At 38.1% G+C, this 21,640-nt stretch overlaps 1 protein-coding gene and 1 long non-coding RNA gene across 2 annotated transcripts; one reads left to right on the top strand and one right to left on the bottom strand.

Annotated features, from left to right (window-relative positions):
• Positions 1–908: 908 nt before the first annotated feature.
• LOC142982619 (G patch domain-containing protein 1 homolog) lies at positions 909–21,465 on the bottom strand. Its single transcript, XM_076129213.1, has 11 exons — positions 21,294–21,465; positions 20,290–20,480; positions 19,621–19,759; positions 19,041–19,231; positions 18,303–18,530; positions 16,582–16,734; positions 10,526–10,673; positions 7,857–8,271; positions 7,215–7,311; positions 4,005–4,117; positions 909–3,482 (listed from the first exon to the last, which is right to left on the bottom strand). Exons 1-11 carry the CDS (start codon positions 21,361–21,363, stop codon positions 2,666–2,668), a joined length of 2,562 nt encoding a protein of 853 aa, XP_075985328.1. The 5' UTR covers positions 21,364–21,465; the 3' UTR covers positions 909–2,665.
• LOC142982620 (uncharacterized) lies at positions 11,760–15,865 on the top strand. The gene is made up of 2 exons (XR_012960011.1): positions 11,760–11,943; positions 14,476–15,865. It is a non-coding gene; the product is annotated as an uncharacterized LOC142982620 (long non-coding RNA).
• Positions 21,466–21,640: the final 175 nt, after the last annotated feature.

The raw sequence follows: 21,640 nt of genomic DNA, 5'->3' as shown, positions 1-21,640 counted from the left end.
GGAAATTATATTTACAAATTATGTTTAAGAGGCATCTTCACTGTGTAATGCTGCGCTATAATGAGAATTTCATGAATACATGATTGTGTTGTGATATGATAGCCTAGCAGAGTTGCACAAGGATTAACTCTCAAACTTGTTTTCGACTAAACAGAAAACTGATTCAATAGTTAGGCGAGTTCAGGTGCTTACTTTCTTTCCCTGGTTTCCAGCCTCCTACTAAGGGCACAGGTTTGTAGAAAGTTTACTATAAAACACAATGTTTAAAAAAAAATTACAGCTCCTACCTCATTTTGGTATTTCTGAGATCGTAACATGTATAAGAATACGTTGAAATAATAAAGAATTGACATAAAATTAAATCTTTTATACTTTTCTTTAAACGACCTATTTATCTAGGTATGTTTGCTACTGAAATTATTAAGTAATGCAATGTAAGTAAGTACCTACCTACAATAATTATAGATAAGATTGGCGGGAAGCGTGGCATAGACAAAGAGAGGGTGTTACTCAACCCTCGGTAGAAAAATAAACGCTATAAAAACGATTCTAATATGTGTATTATCGGGTCTATCCCACTAGTCCCGTGATTTTTCTGCAACGGGACAACTGGCACTAAAACAGTGTCACTTGTCCCGCCACGGGACAACTGGGACAAAAAAGTGCCAGTTGTCCCGTCACGGGACAACTCAACGGGACTAGTGGGATAGACCCGTATTATCACGTCCTTTGTACACAATGATGTAGACAGAAGTGTATAAAATACACCCAGATTTTACCATTAACAATATTAGTCCCATGTAATAGGGGGCGAGTCTATAGCCATTTCGCCGGCCATGACTATAAGTATAGACAAAACCTACTCACCTCATTTGAAAACCTCCGAGTATGAAATGAAAGCAGTAAGATATGATATGTAATGTTTTATTCATGTTATTATCCTGGCTTAGAGCTGTAAACATGGAAATTTGTAATACATATTTATCAGAACATTTACATAAACATTCACATATTTGTATCTATATAAGCGAAAAGAAATACATAAGAAGTAATATTTTTATTATTTTCCGAATAATCGAATATTTCGTCACATAAAAGTATTTTTTCTATTCTATTTTCATTTTTTCTAAGTAGTACATAAATAAAATTGTCTTTATTGTGTGGATAGATACAGTTCTTTATCAGTATGTTCTGTTAATTGACAGAAAAAACATTTATTACAGACATACAAAATTCTTGGTTGTAACATACATTTATTACAGAAAACAACTATATTTACTTATCACTACATATCATAAAATAAAGTTCTCTCACCGGTCTGTCTGTTTGATAGGAATAAACTCATAAACTACAAAACAGATTTTAACAAGTTTTAAAGGACAGTGTTTCATTCTAGGGAACGTTTATTGTGGATTTGACTACTTTAACTATTTTTCAAACTCCCTCTGACGTCATTGGTCTGCCAAAGTACCGCTGCTATTTTATAAAATCTCGCCTTGTTCCCACTTGTTACAATCCCTGCTTGGTGCTTCATCCACATTCATACGTCGTGTCACACATGACCGCCGGTCACTAAACACGGGGCATTACAAACGTGCGAACTATATGATCAAAAGAATCACAGGTATGTGATAATGTGTTAGTGCGAGCGAGAGTTGAAAAAACATGACGTAGTTCGCATATTTGTAATCACACGAGTATAGTACGCACCTGACCTTTTTGAAAAACATCACCGATATGTTCCGTGTATGTCTTTCTAAGGCTTATCTTAACTATATAAATACTTATATAAGTAACATCTTAATTAAATATTTTAACAATAACTCGATATAATTTACACTAACGGCCAGTTTCAAGACTTACAGATAAGTGTCTGATAGCGTATCGGAGAAAAAAAGTGACAGCGAAATTTTTTTTATTTCAAAATTCATTCTGATAAGCTAATCTATTCTTAATCACAAGTGGTGAAATTGGCCGTAAGAATATAACTGCATTAATATGATAGTGACATTTAGTTATTTGTGTTTGCTAGTTGGCAAAATTTTAGAGTTGTCACTATTCATAATTTATTATAGCAGTAAATGAGAAACTCGATCTATCCAATGTCAAAATGGTTTAAGTCGCACGAAGGCTCCTAAGCGCAAGAAGGACCGACTTATAACGTGCCCTCCGAATCTTGAAGATGCTCAGTCAAATATCACTATGCGGTCACCCATCTATGGAATGTCCGCGCTAAGGTTGCTTGACCCACTGATCGATTAGCGACCGTTGTGTATATTAACCCTCTTATTCATAAACACAATATAAACCTACTTTAGTTAAAAAGCTACTATAATATGTTTTCTCTTTTTCATTTCACTAAGGAGTGAATGAAACAAAACACTTTATAAGCCTTCCATAACTTCATATATTTTTATGAATAAGAGGGTAAGTAAGTATATACTCTATATAGTAAAGAATATTCTCGAATGTACTTAACAGCATCGCTTATTCAAAGAGGAGACCCGTACCTGTTACGACTATAAAATTATCTTTTATACATTTACATACATAAATAAAATCATGCCTTTTTCCCATAGGGGTAGGCAGAGAAAGTACGCCACTTGGTACGATCCTTAAAAACTTCTCTTGCCTCATACACATCCATACATCTTACATTTTACATTTATTTATCTTTTTTCTTACTTTTAGACTTTTTCTTCTTAGACTTGTGTTTCTTATCTTTTTTCTTTTTTGATTTTTTGTGTGATTTATTCTTTAATTCATTCGCGTCTACCCAAGAGTCTTCGGACGAACTTATTGTAATTTGGTCTTTTTCTTCAAAAGGTATTTTTTTCTGTATAATATTATCTGGTATTTTAGGCCCGTATACTTCTTCTTCTTGTATTTTAGTTTCTTTTTCAGGCGTTTTAGACTTTTCCCGTCTTTTCCAAGAGTTAATTTCATCAAAGTCTATGTTCGCGAAGATGCCTCGAGGCGGCGAAGGATTTCGCTCAGTATTCTTAGGTACATCAATAAAGTCACTAATTTCATTTGATTTCTTCTCTTCCACGATTTCCTCTTCACTGTCGCTCAAAAATATAGATTTATACAAATCCATTTTATCAAATTTATTTAAAGTTTCTGATATTTCTGTACTTTTATTTTGTTCTGACTCTTTCAAAAACATTTCTGCTACTGTCATTCTTTTTGAGAAGCCTTGTTCAGTATTACCAGTCACTTGATCAACTTTACCAGGTACTTGATCAACTTTACCAGTTACCTGATTAGTTTTTTGACTAGTTATTTTTGAGCTTTCATCAGTACTTATGTTTTGAGCTTGATTATTGGTGTTATTCTTAGGTATGTTAGTGGGTAGTGACTTGGAGCCGCTAAATTTGCTCTGTTCTTTCGCAAAGCTGTCTTTATCGTGGACTGATGATTCAAGGTATGAGAATATGGAGTATGACACTTTTGGCTTATCGTCTTTCTTTGGTTCAATTCTGTGGAAAAATAAAAAAAAATGTTTAATATTTGCAGAAAATATTTAATATTTATTATATATTTAATATACGATAATTGTTTCGTATTCTTTTTTGAGAGCTTATATGCAAATAATGTACTATGATGTTAGGTTAGTAAATAACTATTTCTATGTTAATCTCTCTCTGAGTAGACTAATCCCGATTTAATTGTCCTAGAACCAGCTTATGCTATAGCTTCCTTAGAAATAGGCTGGGGATTCTCTCTGCGATAACATTCTAACACCTAATTCGGTTTCGCTGTTTTCGAATAAACGAAGAACAAACAAACACATTTTTATGTTTTTACTACGAATCATCCCAAATGTTTTTTATTAAGCATATAGTCAGTGTCACACTACTGGGCAACGGTTTAATGACTAGTTCGGAGGTACATTTAGCGGTAGCTTATCTATTCAATAGCGTTTAAGCTCATATAAAAATGACAGTTTGAATAGATAAACTACCGCTATAGTGTAATAAAATATGTAATTCGTGTCTTACCTAGCCCCTCCCACTTCAGGCACATTAAACCTCTTAGATACAAGTGCTTCAGGTCTCCAGGTACTCTGCACTCTCGTCATCACACCGTACACGCCTTTCTGAGCTGCTTCCATCTGAAATATAGATATAACTTCAATTAAATACATACATTTTGACTGCCTCTGTGGCGCAGTGGTTTAGGTCGCCACGCCGATACCACTGCAACGGGAGGTCATGGGTTCGATTCCCACACGGGACAATTATTTGTGCGATCCACAAATAATTGTTTCGGGTCTGGTTGTGCTTTGTGTCCGTTGTTTGTATGTTTGTAAAAGTCCCCGCGACACAAGAGCAATTCTTAGTGCGGGAGTTGTCTTTTCATTAAATGAAATGAAAAAACATATCATCACACCTTTTTACTATATAGTACAACTTTAATTAGCAAAACAGTATGTGAAATTTCATCCAGTTTTTGTATCACTACATTGAGGAGCTCGTGGCTTAGTTAACAACAGCCGCTCCGATCGATCTTTGAGGTTAAGCTACGCTTACGTGGTTGTTTGTGGATGGGTGACCATCTTATACATATCGAGTTCCACCGTGTTTCGGAAGGTATTTTAAATTGTGAGTCCCGGCTGTAATTTTCAAAGATCTTTGGCAGTCGTTAACAGCAGTCAGAAGCTTGAAAGTCTGACAACCAGTCTTACTAAAGGGTGTCGCGTTATAACCCAGGTAACTGGGTAGTGGAGGTCCGTCAGGCAGTCGCTCCATGTAAAATACTGCTCATCCGATGGGACTGGAAGCCGACTCCAACATAGTTTGGAAGAAAGGCTAGGCTAATGATTTCGTATCACTACATAGTATAAAGTAAGGTCGCTTCCCGCGTCTGTCCCTATGTATGTACCCGAGGCAACAAACCACTTTTCAAAATTATGTGTGTATTAGAAATAATTATCACTGGTTCTAACGGTGAAGGAAAACATCGTGATGCAACCTTGCATGCAAATGAAAATCCTTAGAACAGTTCTTAAAGGTATGGAAAGTCCCAACCTGTCAGTAGGCCAGCGTGGTGGACTCAAGGCCTAACCCCTCCCTCATTTAGGGAGAAGACTTACCCAGCAGTGGGACATTAATGGGTTAAATTTATTATTTTAATTCAAAAGTTTGTTAACATATTAATTTGGTAAGTATGCATTGAAATAATTTAAATTTAATTAACAACAGGTAGTATGCATTCAAACACAATGCATCAACTACGCCCATAATATTATTATATTGGTGAAACCTTTTAAAACATAATTACAAGACGTGTCTTACATAGTAAACTATAATTATTCATTATTAATTTAAATTTGCAGACAGGAATTATAATCAAACAACTTAATAGAGAGTCTTGTATGCAAGGTTCGCGGCCGGCGGAGATATACAAAATTCATAATTTAGAACATCAGTGACCCGCAGACTTATAAACCTGATGGTGACCTGTTTTATAAAGCTACTTTATTTTGGAATTCCACATAATTATCACTACATATTATAAAATAAAGTCGCTTTTCGCTATCTGTATTTATGTATGCTTAACGGTCGCCACGGTCGGCTATACTCGACCAATCAGAAAGTGCTCACGACGCTTTCGTCGGCAAGTGTCGACAAAAATATAGCGTCGTGAGCACGTTCTGATTTGTCGAGTATAGCCGACCGTGGCGGTCAAAGGGTTTAATCTTTATAACTACGCAACGGATTCTGATGTGATTTTTTAATAGATAGAGTGATTCAAGAGAGGTCTATAAGAAAAACATTTTAGGCGCGGAGCAGCGGCGGCCCTCAAGTTTATTATACTCTTATCTAAGTTATAATTAAGGTATGGTAAGGTAAGGCATGCCAAGACTCTCTACTAAGTCATCGTACTATATGTTGCATTGATTGCCGCATGCCGAAATGTCCCTCAACTTTAAGCAACACTTAAGTATCATACTGATTTTGTCACTGACGAGTATGGTACTAACATAAATACAGGGTGTTAGTCTTACTATACAAATATTCGGTAACCGAATTTAAGTAAATGAATGTTCGGGAAAAAATGTAGCTCAGGATCGCCGCCCCGAAAAAACTACCCAATGGGTACAAGCCGAGAGTAATAATTGCTTCGAGTCAAAGTCAAAGTCGTTTTATTCAAGTACAAATATGTTTTATTTCATAAACTTTTGTCAAGTATTTGAAATCATCATAGTATTTTAAATTTACCACCGTTTCGGAAAAAGCTGTTGCTCGTGAGAAGAAACGGCAAGAAACTCACGGCTTGCTTTTTTCGTCGGTCGGTTTTGTTATTCAATAAAAATTGTCAAATCGAATATATGTGTAGCAAGTGTTGAAATATGGTTGTCTTAACGATACAGGCAACTGAAGACGATATTTATAAGCTTGGGCTTATAAATATCGTTTGAACAACAGTCGACCTGTATATTTGAGTATCACTTAAAATTGATTGATGTTTGTGCAACGACTGTGAGACGCATACGAAACACATTTAAATTGTTCAAACAATAATCTGTTGCAAAATGTATGACTTGTTTTGATTTAAACATGATAATTAGCTAATAATTAATTAACATTTTTACCTGAACTTTTTTGGACAACTCACACACGGTCATCTGATTCCAAACTAAGCAGAGCTTGTACTATGGTAACCAGACAACTGATAAACATACTTATATACTTCTAAATACATATTTATATAGATAATTTAACAACCAGGCTCAGAACATATACTCGTGCTCATCACACAAATACTTGTCACGGGTGGGATTCGAACCCGCCACACGTGGCGCCACGGTTATTGCGGCGAGGTGACTACTTTTAACACTGCGCCAAACGTGCAGTTAAAAAATATTAACTAACATTTTTTCCTGAACATTCTTACTAGAGTTGGTCTTTGTGTGAGTTGTATTATAATTTTTATATAAATCAGAGATAGACAGTTCTTTACAAAAGTCACTGAACAAATTTAATCTTTCATACCTACATAACATCACGCCTGTCATACCCAAAAGTGTGGGCAGAGGTGTATGAAATACACCCACGTTTCGCCATTAACAATGTTAGTCTCACCGTCGCGTCATGTAAAATACTGGTATTCATCTGCATCCGGTGAGACTGGAAGCCGACTCCAACATAGTTGGAAGAAAGGTTTAAGGTAGGTTGTAACTACAGGATAAGTACTTATTAGCTAACCTGTTCTTTGGTGGCTTGGCCGTGGTTCGCCGAGCTCTTAGCCACGGCGCACAGAGGGTTTAGCGCCCCATCGTCTGGTTCCGATGCGTGTGTGAATCTGGAAATACATACATACAAATCACAGTATACTATATAACCTACTTGTGTTATAATGTCGTCCTGGCTAATATTCGTCTACGGCGGCCAGTTTTATTGAAACCAGCCAACTGTGCATGACTTCTTTTATAGTCTCCAAGTGTGTGCACAATACACACCTATCAATGGAATGACCCCGCACAGGTTTGCTTAACCCACAGATCGTTACAATGACTGAATCTACCACTAGCCCAGAAAGGGGGTAGAGCCTTATGAGAAGAGCTAGCAAGAAACTCACGAATCAACTGGTTATGGGCGCCTCATTTTTCACATATGTCACATAAGAGAGATAGTTCGTAATTTTCCCCGTTTTTGTAACATATTTCACTGGTACTCTGCTCCTATTGGTCGTAGCGTGATGATATATAGCCTATAGGCTTCATCAATAAATAGGGTATCCAGCAGTAAATTCTTCAATTCGCACCAGTAGTTCCTGAGATTAGCACGTTCAAACAAACAAACTCTTCAGCGTTATAATATTAGTATAGATATGTAATAATCACTTACCTATCTCCCATAATACCGCTCAACGGTCTGTACAGCTTAGCAGCCTGCTCGAACTCCACCAATTCTCTCTCTCTTTCCCACGCACTAAGTCTATCATTACCCGTCTCGCTCACACTGCCCTTATTCTCCAAATACATTTCATATCGCGACTGCTTCTCTTTATTGCTTGCAAAAGGTTTAAAAACCTTCTGTATATCTTTTCCCGTATCTTTTATTGGTATAAAATCTAGTTCTTTTTGTTCATTAGTAAAATTGATGTTTCGGCCTAGTATTTTGGTTAAATCTGTTGTTTTTGCTTGTTCGGCTGTTTCCGGCGGGACTTCGGGTGTGTTCGGGCTGTCTTCGGTCCTTACGATGGGTGTTTCACCTAACAATGCACCTCTCGCTTCAGCTGTTAGCTCATGACGGCCGAGACCTGGAAGCAGATCATCCATACTAATATTATAAATGCGAAAGTAACTCTGTCTGTCTGTCTGTTACTCAATCACGCCTAAAGTACGGAATCAATTTGCACAAAATTTGGTACGGAGATATTTTGGATACCCGAGAAAGGACATAGGCTACCTTTTACCCCGGGAAAATGACGCATTTCCATGGGAAAATTCAGGTTGCGTTATTATATAGTCACCTTAATGTCGGCCGATTTCGGCTACAGCGGCCAGTTTAATTGAAACTAGCCAACTGTGCACGACTTTGAGTGTTCAAGTGTGTGCACAATACACAGCTACACTCTCTATATCTGTACTCTCATAACCCGGTGGGACGGATAACCGACACGACCAGTGAGAGGTCAGGCGTAGGACCGACGGCTTTATTTGCTCTTCGAGGCACGGACAATTTTCTAACTCCGGGCAATCTCTGAGAATTTTTTAATTGAAAACTCAGAAAAGAGTTTTTGGCCCGTCCCGGGATTTGAACCCGAGATCTCCTGCGCGGCAGTTGATTAGGTTTAATTAGTCATCTTACTCTATAGCCAAACCACTTAGCAGAAAGCCTTGGTATGAACAATGTATAGAGCAATATATTTTTTGTAGCCATAAATATATACCAGCAAGAAAACCGGTAAAGCCCAAATGGTAAAACAGGCCAAGTGCGAGTCGGACTGTACCATCATCTCATTAGCCCTTCTTTCAACTATGTAGGAGTGCGCTTCCAGTTTCACCGGATGCAGCTGAATACCAGTACTTTACATGGAGCGACTGTCTATCTGACCTTCACAACCCTGATATTTGGGTTATAACACGATACCTGTCAGTAAGACTGGCTGTCAGACATCCAGAACGCGATAATTAGTCCTTAATAATTTATTCTAAAAACATAATGAGTCACACCAGCACATCAAAATATGACTATTAAACATACTGCATTTAATTTGTGTACTTATGCTGATAATAATAGTTTTTGTTTTATCAAAATCGGATCAAAATTACCGAAGTTACAGCGTTATAAAGTTTCACTGCTTTTTTAAATTTGCGTTGCTTCGCGCGCTATGCGCTGACGTCACGACGCAACAGACATGATTGTTCGACTGCGGGTGATGCGGAGTTTTGATTTGAAAAGTGATTTGCGTTTAATATTTAAAGAGTCTGAGTATGTGTATGTGTTATAAATTTAATCATCGTGTTTTTTGTAAAATAAGATATCCTCGATCTCGATCGCCACGCACACAATCATCAACTAGACCCAGGTAAAGAAAGTTGAACTCGTATACTACTAATAATATTTTTGTGTGTAGTTAACAATAAAATTGAAAGTTTGTTAGAACTGGCATTACAAATAATGAGTGTTACGTACCTACCAAGTGTAGATTTGGAAAACATAGTTTTAAAATAATATTATAAAAAAAAAAGTTGTCACCCCTGCCTCTGACTTTAGTCAGGTTGATGGCTATCATATGAACGCATGAATCTACTCTGTAGGTAGGTAGTCTTATATGATTGGGTGTGTAATGAGAACTTTTAAACTAACATTTTAATTTTGATATTATAAGATTTAATAAACATGGGTTCTTTTTTCAAAACAAAAAACCAACGCCAACTCAACCGCCGCGCTCGGCTCGCCGCCGCCTGTGAGGTCATTGAACTGCTTATTAAATAGTATCAACTGTTAGGTAAAAGTTCATTGCTAGGTATGTATGAACATGATATGGCATCTTGATCTTGAGGAAGTGTTCAAAGGCAATAAACTTCTATTTAACATTTGCGCTTGACAGTATCTGAACCGGGCTTTAAGTTTTAGATTAGGTGTCTTTTGCAAAAATATAAAACAGTTTACATGGTACAGAAAAAAACAATTTTTGGGGTGTTTTTTCACTGGAGTTAGTACACATAGGAACAATACAATATTTTCTAACCATTTTGTTTGTCCCCTATAAGCAAAACAAATTATTTAAAGCGAAACCGCGAGAGCACAACGAGCCTATGTAGGTATCGGCAAGTACTGACGAAATAGCAGTGTTGTGAGATGACGTCACACGTCCGTGCGGCCGCTTCGCCGGAGTTTAGCGCGAAGGCCATACTTTGACGTTTAATATCTCGGTCATTTTTGAAGATACGAAAAAAATAAAAACAGATTTTTTATCCTTGAAGTACCTAGTTTTTAAATATGCTCATAACAAAAATCATTGGTGTGACTCATTATTTGTTAACGTTAAATTAAATCAAAGTCACCTTGATCCCTTTCCTTGTGGGTAGTGGGTTCGAACCTGGTCCGTCTCGTGCCGGCTGGTAAAGGCACGTAGTCGCGGGGCAGGGCCGGCGCAGGGTAAGAAGGTACCGACGGTAACGGCTTCACTGCTTTCACGAAACCTGATAGAATCTGAACAAGAAAATTATATTTAAGATTTTACCACATCTGAATACGTCTAGGATTTTCTCCCTTTTTAGGGTTCCCCACCGAAAGAGAAAAAACGAGACCCTATTACTGACACTTCGCTGTCTGTCTTTTCATTATCTCATGAACCGTTATAGTTAGAAAAGTGAAATGATCACTAATAATGCATTTTTACTGTCGCTATAACAACAAATACTTAGAAAAAATAATACAATAAACTTCTAAGGGGGCTTTAACAACAAACGTGATTGTTTTGCTTGATTTTGATAGCGCCAACCGGAATTCACATTTATAAGCGTAAATATGAATGAAATGAAACCATTTATGCGCAACTTTGACTCGAACATGGCCGGTTTTTTTAAGATTTTTAAAAACAATCTATTACTCGGAGTTGTTTTATAGCAATAAATGCAAAGCACAACCTTTAAACCACTGTAAAAATAAATCAAATATAAAAAAAATATACATCGACAATCAAAACAATATTTTTTTAATTTCTTGTCGCCCATTTCTCGAAACTACGTATCAGCTTCTTCAAACTGTTATCCATTACTAAAAAGAACTTATTCTATCAATCCGTCTCGCTCCCACTTGCACAGGGGATATTCCTATTAATCATATATGAGTAAGACGTAACTATACCGTAGCTTCCGATGCTCAATCGAGTATGGGCGCGTTCCCACTATGTCGTAACGATTAATTTATCGTTGGACGACTGTCGTCTCTAGCTGTTCCCATTATAACGATTGTTTGTCGTCAAAAAAAATTATCGTTTAGTGACTGTCGTATCTAACCGTCCCCACTGTCACGATAATCTGTCGTCACTGCAAAAAATGTCGTAGACGACAGTAACTCGTGTCGTTCTATATGTGAATATCTCCATTTTAACACATGAGCCACGACACGTAAAACTACACGATTATCTGTCGTCACGACATAGTGGGAACGCGCCCTTACTGTCAACCACGTTTTTTGCAGTGACGACAAACAATCGTTATAATGGGAACAGCTAGAGACGACAGTCGTCCAACGATAAATGAATCGTTACAACATAGTGGGAACGCGCTAAGCCAACCGGTGATGGACGTCGTTTTGTTCCTGCGTGAATACCTATTAGTTTAAGCTTACGGTGTCGTATGTAGAGAGATCATTTGAGCGAGTGAGCGCTCGGCGGACGGTCGTGTACAATAATTTATCATGAAGTTGTTATTAATATTGGCGGTTATCTGTGCGTTTGTTGTTATGGCGAATACGCGTAAGTTTCTTTTTATATTTATTTTTTAAGATCATCATGCATATCAGTTTAGGATTTCTTCCAAACTATGTTGGTGTCGGCTTCCAGTCTCACCGGATGCATTTGTAACACGATACCCTTCGGTTAAGAATGGTTGTCAGACTTTCAAGCTTCTGACTACTGTTAACGACTATCAAAGATCTTTGAAATGACAGCCAGGACCCACAATTTAACGTGCTTTCCGAAACACGGAGGATTTCGATATGTATAAGATGGGCACCCATCCACAGGACAACCTAGCAAGCGTAGCCTAGCCTCAGAGATCGATCCGCGCGGCTATAGTTCACTAAGCCGCGAGCTATTTATTTTTTAAGATAATATAAATTTTATAACTATAGTCTAACATAGTAGAAAGCCTTGTATGCAAGTTTCGCAATTCGTGAACATGTTCAAAATTTAAAGTCAGTGACCAGGTTTATTTAATTGTAATTGTACGTTTGACGCAGTGGTTAACGTGGTCACCTCGCCGCAATAACCGTAGCGCCACGTGTGGTGGGTTCGAATCCCACCCGGGACAAATATTTGTGTGATGAGCACGAGTATCTGTTCTGAAGTTGGTTGTTAATTTATCTTTATAAGAATGTATTCAAAGTATTTAAGTATGTTTATCAGTTATTTGGTTACCATAGTACAAGCTCTGCTTAGTTTGGAATCAAATGACCGTGTGTGAGTTGTTTAATGATATTTATTTATTTGGTGCAACACAGAGTTTTTAATTATAATTTAGATTAATCGTGCATGCTCTCTACAAGTTGTCGGAATTATACTATAATATATAACGTTGATAAAAGCGAAATGCATTTATTGATACTATCTATTTCTCGTATAAGGTTATACAACAAAAATCAGATCAATGTTAGCAATAGTTTAGTCACAGGAATATTTTGTAGTTTATTCTTAGTTCAAGCGCCATGTATAGGTATTTCCCGGTTAGATAACTAAGGACTTATATTTATTAATAAGTCATTCGCCGCGAAACGACCGTCTTGTTACGCAGGTCACGACAGGTCAGACCAAATCTTTACATAGGGGGTTTACATTTTACTCAATCATTTCTTTGAAAAATGATTTTACATATATTACATATAAACTGTTTTTACATAGTTTCGGATTGACAGTGGGCACTTATAGTATAGATACTAGCTTTTACCCGCGACTTTGTCCACCACCTGAATTTTCCCATGGGAATGCGTTATTTTCCAGGGGTAAAAAGTAGCCTATGTCCTTTCTCGGGTATCAAAATATCTCCATACCAAATTTCATGCAAATTGGTTCAGTAGCTCTGTCTTTCTGTCTGCTCAATCACGCCTAACGTGATTGAGCAGACAGAAAGACAGAGTTATTTTCGCATTTATAATATTAGTATGGATGTAGTTTCAATTAATGCCTTTGGCTTTTATCAACGTTGTAAAAGAAAAGTGATATTATTTCCCTTAACTTACTGTCGAAACGTCGGGTAAACAAATAAGGTATCCTAAGCCTAACCTTTCAAACGCGTTTAAGACCCATTGCATTATAATATTAGTTCGGGGAAAAAGTCCTTTCGCATTATAGTATGTATAGCTGACCCGCGCAACTTCGCTTGCGTCACCTGAGAGAATGGGTCAAAATTTTCCCCGTTTTTGTAACATTTTTCGTTGCTACTCCGCTCCTTATGACCGTAGCGTGATGTTATATAGCCTATAGCCTTCCTCGATAAATGGGCTATCTAACACTGAAAGAATTTTTCAAATCGGACCAGTAGTTCCTGAGATTAGCGCGTTCAAACAAACAAACAAACAAACAAACTCTTCAGCTTTATTATATTAGTATAGATGAACTTTTTTGTGTAGAGAGAAAATTTTATTACAAGTTCATACATAACCTAATATTATGCAAATAGTTAGTTATTGTTTGCGTACTGTCACGTCATCCGGTGCCCGAATAACTCAATCAAAGGAGATCTGGTATTTCTTATGAGTAATAAGCTTCAATATCGTGATTCAATGGTAGTTTCGGCAATCCCGAATATGAGATCATGTATAGCCCAAACATAATTGAACATTTCCGGCAAAAGTTTATTCATGTATTTACAAATGAATTAGATTTTTATAAGCCCGTTTAGACGTAAGCGGTATTCGCTACCGTCTGCGGCAAAGAAAACCTAGTGGGTATAATAATATAACTAGTATTATAAAGCTGAAGATTTGTTTGTTTGTATGTTTGTTTGTTTGAACGCGCTTATCTCAGGAACTACTAGTCCGATTTTAAAAATTCTTTCAGTGTTAGATAACCCATTTATTGAGGAAGGCTATAGGCTATATATCATTACGCTACGACCAGTAGGAGCAGAGTACCAGTTAAAAATGTTAATTATGACTCTCTTATGTGACGCAAGCGAAGTTGCGCGGGTCAGCTAGTACGGTAATATTACTGGCCACAACTCACACTGGTAGTATTTACGTGATGTAGTTTAAAAAATCCGTGTTTAGTTGAGTTAATAATTTGTTTCAGATTAGAAATGTACCCGAGAAATATTATACAGTTACTACACTCACATCCGCAGTACAACCCGGACAGAAACATCTCAATCTACGACATTATAAAATGGAATCAACAAATCAACAATAAACGCTACTGAATAATTCCTTGTGGTTAAGTGTCAGTTAACTTATCCAGAAATATTTAGCACCCGTCTCACAGTTTATAAATATCAGCTGAAACTAATGAAGTAAGCTGTCAAAAAATCTATGAAAGTCGGCTCCACATGTTGGTTCCAACGCTTGTACAGTCGAGTTCTATAATATGTGACTGTGTTGATGAATCAAAAATATATTAGCAATGTTAAGTCTCATAAAAATCCAAACGCAATACTTTGAGACATTGTCTGTAGCAATATTATTGATATTATGTACTTAGTAGTTACATATTTATGATGTGATAGAATGTAAACATTTTATTTCAAGGCAAAGCTGTTTAGATTTTTATGAGACTTAACATTGCCTATATGTTTTTGATTCATCAACACAGTCACATATTATAGAACTCGACTGTACCAACATTGGGCTGCAAACTCGGTGAGGCGTACACACAATGGCTAATAAACTAGTTCTGTCCCGTCAGATCGCGAGTGTTGGCGCAGATTCTTTTGATGAAATCGACATTAGCCGGCCAACTACCAACGTTTGACCCAACGTTGGGACCAATCACCATTGTCTAGATCCACACGTTGGACGTGTTGGGGCCTATATTGGGTCCATGTGGAGCCGGCGTAAGATAGATATCCAGTAATTAATGCAGCCTAAGGTACGATTCAGACCAACCGGCTCGCGTCGGGCCGGGCCGGGCGGCATTTTACAATGCGGTAAAGAACATTGAAATGTATCAACAGTAATTACAGTTCATATTTGCAAGCAACTTACGCATAGCTATCTCCGTCGGCATCCCGCGACGCGTCGCGACCTGTCGCAGAATGCATTCGGCTGTCGCGACGGCCGACCGGCCCCGACCGGCTCCGAACGGCGCCGTCGGCATCCAATCGGCTGCCGTCGGGTCCGTTCGGAGCCGGTCAGCTGTGCGTCGTGAAATACGAACGGAGATTACGGTGCAGCAACTAGCGAATCATTGGAGTGCGTACGGATTCCAGCGGACGCTGTCGGCTGCCGCGGCACGCGTGCGGCTACCGCGGCAGCCGTACGCATACCGCAGTAGCGGTACAGCTCCGACGGACGCGTTCGGCTGCCCGTTCCGAGGCGGCGCGACGCTAGCCGGTTGGTCTGAATCGTACCTAACTGTCACTTTTATCTCTTGGCTAAGTTATCTGACAGTAATACTAACTTAACTTTGTTTGCAACTGTCAAATACGACCATATTGTGTATTTTTTATAAAGTATTATTTTGGTTTTATAGAGTTTTATTTATTACCTCTTCCTATATACCGTGTAAGAGTAGCAGTAAGACCGTAAGTACCGTAAGAGTGTATCTTACCTATATATGCTCACCGTTCGGTAAGTGATCAGTGCGTTAAGCAACCTTAGCGCGGACATTCTATAGATGCTAACTGCACTTTATCGCAGTGGTTAACGTGGTCACCTCGCCACAATAACCGTAGCGCCGCATGTGGTGGGTTCGAATCCCACCCGGGACAAATATTTGTGTGATGAGTGGTCAAGCTAGTGTCAAAGTTGTTCAAGCCACCCGAAGGCCTTTGACGTATCTTAACGACTTTTATCTTGATTGAAAACAACCGGGAGCTACTTCTACGTGCCCTCCGAAGCACGGAGACCCCCAGTTACTAATATGCGGCCACCCATCTATGAAATGACCGCGAGAAGGTTGCTTAACCCACAGATCGTTTACCGACCGTTGAACTCAACTGGCTATGGGGGCCTCTAAATATGATGATATATAAAAACCCTTCCCGTGTAAATCCCGAACTCTCGGGAACACCAGGATAAAAAGAAACCTATGTGTCATTCTGGGTCTTTAGCTACTTACATACCAAATTTCATCGTAATCGGCTCACTAGTATTTGCGTGAAAGAGTAACAAACATCCATACATACATACATACATTCTCACAAACTTTCGCATTTATAATATTAGTAGGATAAGTACTTACATGTTTACTCTGGTCCTTCTTAATTTTCTTCTGCTGCACGGGCTCGGGGCCGCCGATAGCGAAGTCGTAGTGAGACATGTCCTCCCTGGCGTAGATGTCGTCATCGTCTGCCTCGAAGGCGCCCACGCCGAACGCTTGACCCCTTATCGATACCTAGGGAAGACATATTGTTTAAAATTTATGTTAAACTAGAGCAGGGGTTCCCAACCTTTTCTTAGTCCGGGACCACTTTTACATTATTCTTGTTAGCAGGGACCACTATGTAAGTATATTCTATCCTGAAACTTTTAAAGTTTTAAATCATTTGCGGACCACAATTTGACTTCTGCGGACCACCGGTTGGGAACCACTGAACAAGATGCAGCCCGCAACTTCGTCCACGTGGAATCCCTTCCCGTGTAAATCCCGATCCCTTGGGAACTCTGAGATAAAATGTAGCCTATGTATGTGTTATTCTGGGTCTTCAGCTACCTATATTCCAAATTTCATTGTAATCGGTTCAGTAGTATTTGCGTGAAAGAGTAACAAACATACATACTCACAAACTTTCGCATCTATACTAATATTATAAAGCTGAAGAGTTTGTTTGTTTGTTTGAACGCGCTAATCTCGGGAACTACTGGTCCGATTTGAAAAATTCTTTCAGTGCTAGATAGCCCATTTATCGAGGAAAGTTATAGGCTATATATCATCACGCTACGACCAATAGGAGCAGAGTACCAGTGAAAAATGTTACAAAAACGGGGAAAATTATGATTCTCTTATGTGACGCAAGCGAAGTTGCGCGGGTCAGCTAGTTTATAATATTAGTAGCATAATGCGTGAGCGAATCTGCACGGGTCAGCTAGTATAAAATAAAATATCATTACATATACCATCATGATAGACTATAGACATATTACAACAAACTGGTTTAATACAAGAAAGACTGACAGGTAACTTGAGACACGCAGCGAAAAAATAAAGCAGACCCTTTTTACTAGAGGGGAATTCTGGACTCTAAGTAATTATATAATTGATACTAGTTTCCCATACTTAGTTAGGCAGTAAACTGTCTGTTACGCTTTCACGACATAACTACAAAACTGCTGAACTGGTTTGGACGTGATTAAGCGGCGTGATTATCCCCGGAATGGGCGCAAATTAAAACTATAGCCCGACAACTTAGTAGAGAGCCTTCTAAGCCAGATTAGGGCCGGTAAAGGTATGCATTGAAATTCGATATTCATAAAGTTACGTGATTTTAAAAGTCATGCGGCTGACTGTGTTCTGTTTGATATAGCTTCTTTATAATCCAGATATATCGTTCATGTCTGGGCTCTCTATGAAGTTGTCAGACTATAATACACACATCAGACCTGTGATAGGTTGGTGGTCTAAGCCTTAGCTACATTTATACTGAAGTGATATAATATAGGACCAAAATATATAGTCCATTTATCGAGGAAGCCTATAGGCTAAATATCACGCTACGACTACTAGGAGCAGAGTACCAGTAAAAAAAATACAAAAACGGGGAAAAATATGACACATTCTCTCTTATGTGATGCAAGCGAAATTGCAAGAGTCAGCTAGTTTATCAGCTAGTAACACACTTGGTCAGCGTGGTGGACGTAAGGCCTAACCCGTCCCTCGTTTGGGAGGAGACCTTTGGCCAGCAGTGGGACATTAATGGGTTAAATTCAAATTCAATTTATAATGAAAATATATATTTTTCTTACCTTTTTCCCTTTATCTTTCATCACAAGATGGCTCCTAGAAGTCCCGGCATCGCTGCCGTACTCCCCTGTCAAAGTCCCGAGCACGGCATGACGGCTGAGCGGCGTGTAGCCCAGCCCGAAGCGATCGCTCTTACGGCTCAGCACATAAGGCTCATAATCGTCCGGCGCGAATAGTGTGCTTATGTCGTATTCTGATGAGCTTGCGTCGCTGTCTGAATCTTGCTGTTCCTGTCAAAAGATAGAATATTGAATTTGTTTTTAATGGAAAAACGGGACCCTATTACTAAGGCTCCGCTGTCTGTCTGTCTCTAGGCTATATTATTATCTCACAAACTGTGATGGCAACAAATAATAAAAATTTTAAAAAATATATTAAGTATAATAAACGTGTTTTATTGATTTTTTTTTATTATGACGGTACGGAACCCTTTGTGCGCGGCCCCGGCTCGCAGATGGCCGGTTTTTTAAGAATACTGAAGCAATAGGGATTTTTCTTGTCCATTTACTAAAAGTGTTGCCCTTAGTGAACTTAAGGCAGCAACAGTGGGACTGTAATTTATTACTTAAAAATCGTTCAATCTATGTATAAAACCCATTTCTTAATAATGCTAGTAATAAAGATAGAGACTTGGCAGCAACATTGAACAGTACACCACAGATATAATATGAAATTCAAAACAAGTACAAAAAAAACCTATTTTGTCTATGTTAAAAAAACCACTTGGCACTATACCCCACCTGTCTTTGGCCTCTCATTTCTTCAGGCAGGTAGCACCCGTAGACCTTATGTTGTTGTTTAGCCGCTCTCTTCTGCTGTCTGGTGACGCGCTCGCCGGTGCCCTGACCCTCGCGCCACCCCATCGCGCGGAGCATCTTCACCGCTGCTGTCTCGTGTACTGCTTTCACTAGCTGCTGCAGTACTGGCTCACCTAAAGGAAATTAGAATGAGAGCAAGGTTTTTCAATTCACCATTATATCTTTGTATACTAAGTACATAAAATTGATTATTATAAAGGGTGTTAGGCAGATGGAATAGACGGACGATGTAGACAAACAATATAGCATTTAGAACTTCGTAACATTTATCTTAAGTTAGAAATCAACATTTCAGATATATGATACTTTTAGGTCTTATACTTGTTTTCACTAAATTGTGCAGACTAAATTAGTAATTTTGACTATTTCATAGAGCATGAAATGAAGAAGATCATAGGGAAGAGCATCATAAAATAGGTATTTATTGAAATTTTCTTCTAATCAGTACTAAGGATCAAGTCTCAGTACAACAAATCAATAAGTGATTAAAAACAATAGTTACCAGGTATAGGTCCATCATGGTAGGCCCATTGCCTCTGTCTCTTCTGTCCAGAGAACTCATTGTGTGTCTGCAGCTGGCGGGGTGCGATGCCAAACTCACCCCGGTCTTCTTCATCCATGAAGTCTTCGGGACGCTGGTTCTACAATAATTCTTCATATATGTTATAACAAGTCCGCACTTGGCCAGTGTGGTAGATTCAAGGCCTAACCCCTCCCGTCGTTTGGGAGGAGACCCTTGTCCTGCAGTGGGACAGTAATGGGTAAAAAAAATGTTATAACGAAATTTATGAAAGATACAGTGGTAATTATAATTTCACCAAACATATGATTTTATTTGATAAATGATTTAAGACCTTCACTTACATTGACAAGTGTAAAGCTCATTAAATTAATAATTATGCAGTAACTATAGTTTTTACTACCTATATAATTATTGCTTGTACTGAAAAACTTTCAAAATCCATACTAATATTATAAATGTGAAAGTAACTCTGTCTGTCTGTTACTCAATCACGCCTAAACTACGGAACCAATTTGCATGAAATTTGTCCTGGAGATACTTTGATACCCCTGAAAGGACATTGGCTACTTTTTACCCTGGGAAAATGGGGAAAATTCAGGTGGCGGACGAAGTCGCGGGTAAAAGCTAGTATAGAAATAATAAGCTTACAGAAAAAGACGCCTTTTCAGAACGTGAGCTCTTGAATGTGCTCGGTGTCCATCCTTCGATCGACCCCACAGTGTTGCCGAAACCAGCTGAGAAACCTCCCGTGAAGGCCCCGTGGAACCTGCGTCTACCGTGAGCATCAACCGCATATTGATCCGGTGCTTGTTGGTACTTGCGCTTAGTAGGCAACTCATCTGTTTAAAGGAGAAGAGAAGGAGAATATTGTCTATTATTGTCTTAGACCAGGGATCATTAGCAGGGACCACTATGTACGTATATTAAAAACAAAGTGTAATAATAAACGTGAAAGGACCATATTTCAACCAATAGTTGGGAACCACTGTGTAAGACTGATAAGAATAACAAAACACATTAAACATTTTAAACTCTCGCAACTTGTACACATAATATTATAATATCACAGGTCATAAATGCAATTGAAAATAGATTGTTGAGAAAGTTTTTGCCTCTTCTACGAGTAGATTTAAATGAAATGTGATAAGTGTAGATTGCTTTTACAACTGGGACTTTACATCTTACTGAATGAGTAACAGTGAAAACTTGGACTTTTTCAATAAAATCCTGATGCTTTTTATCTAGTGCACATAGCTTTGGTGTTTCATTAACTGTATTGCATACAGAGGCAGTCTAAAGTCTAATTCAAAGTACGGTAAGCATTGCTTGTCCACTGTTATGTTGGGTAAATTAATGGCTGTTGAGAAACCGTTTATAGCCAATGCCATTGGTATCGTAACTTTCGTATAGAACCTGACCGTCTTTAAGTGATAAATAAAGATAACAATATTAAAGTTTTAACCTAAAAGATAAACTAAACAAATCATAATAACAAGACGATAGGATATTAGTATCTTGGTAAAGAATCAAGTTGTGATAGCAGGTAAAATATTAAAAGCTATGTCTCCTGCCCAATAAATAAAATATCTAACAAAATATGAGCGAAAAGTATTTGATAACAACAGAATTCAACATTTGTATTCAAAACAAACCTTCTTCGTATGGTTCTAATGGGGTCCCGTAACGTATTATATTGTCCTCATCGGAGTCTGAATCACTCATTTTGAAGACTTATTTATGAATTACAATAGAATAAGATGAGATTTAAGGTTTTTATTAATTTATAACTCATTCAAAACATTGCATTTCAATTTAATGCGTTCCACTACTTCAGTAGCTAAAGTCGGAGCATACATAAATTATAAGTAATCTTCCTTCTCACTTTATCTTTCAATGAGTGAAGAGGACGAAAGGCAAGAGTGATTGAAGAGAACAAAATGTTGATTTATCCGGCCTGGAACGCAATCACTAAATCTGACAAGTACAGTTTCGTTCGGAA

This window comes from Anticarsia gemmatalis, chromosome 22 (assembly GCF_050436995.1).
Source record: "Anticarsia gemmatalis isolate Benzon Research Colony breed Stoneville strain chromosome 22, ilAntGemm2 primary, whole genome shotgun sequence".
NCBI lineage: Eukaryota > Metazoa > Arthropoda > Insecta > Lepidoptera > Erebidae > Anticarsia > Anticarsia gemmatalis.
The sequence above is the reverse complement of the archived record's forward strand: the minus strand, read 5'-3'. Positions and strand labels throughout refer to the sequence as shown.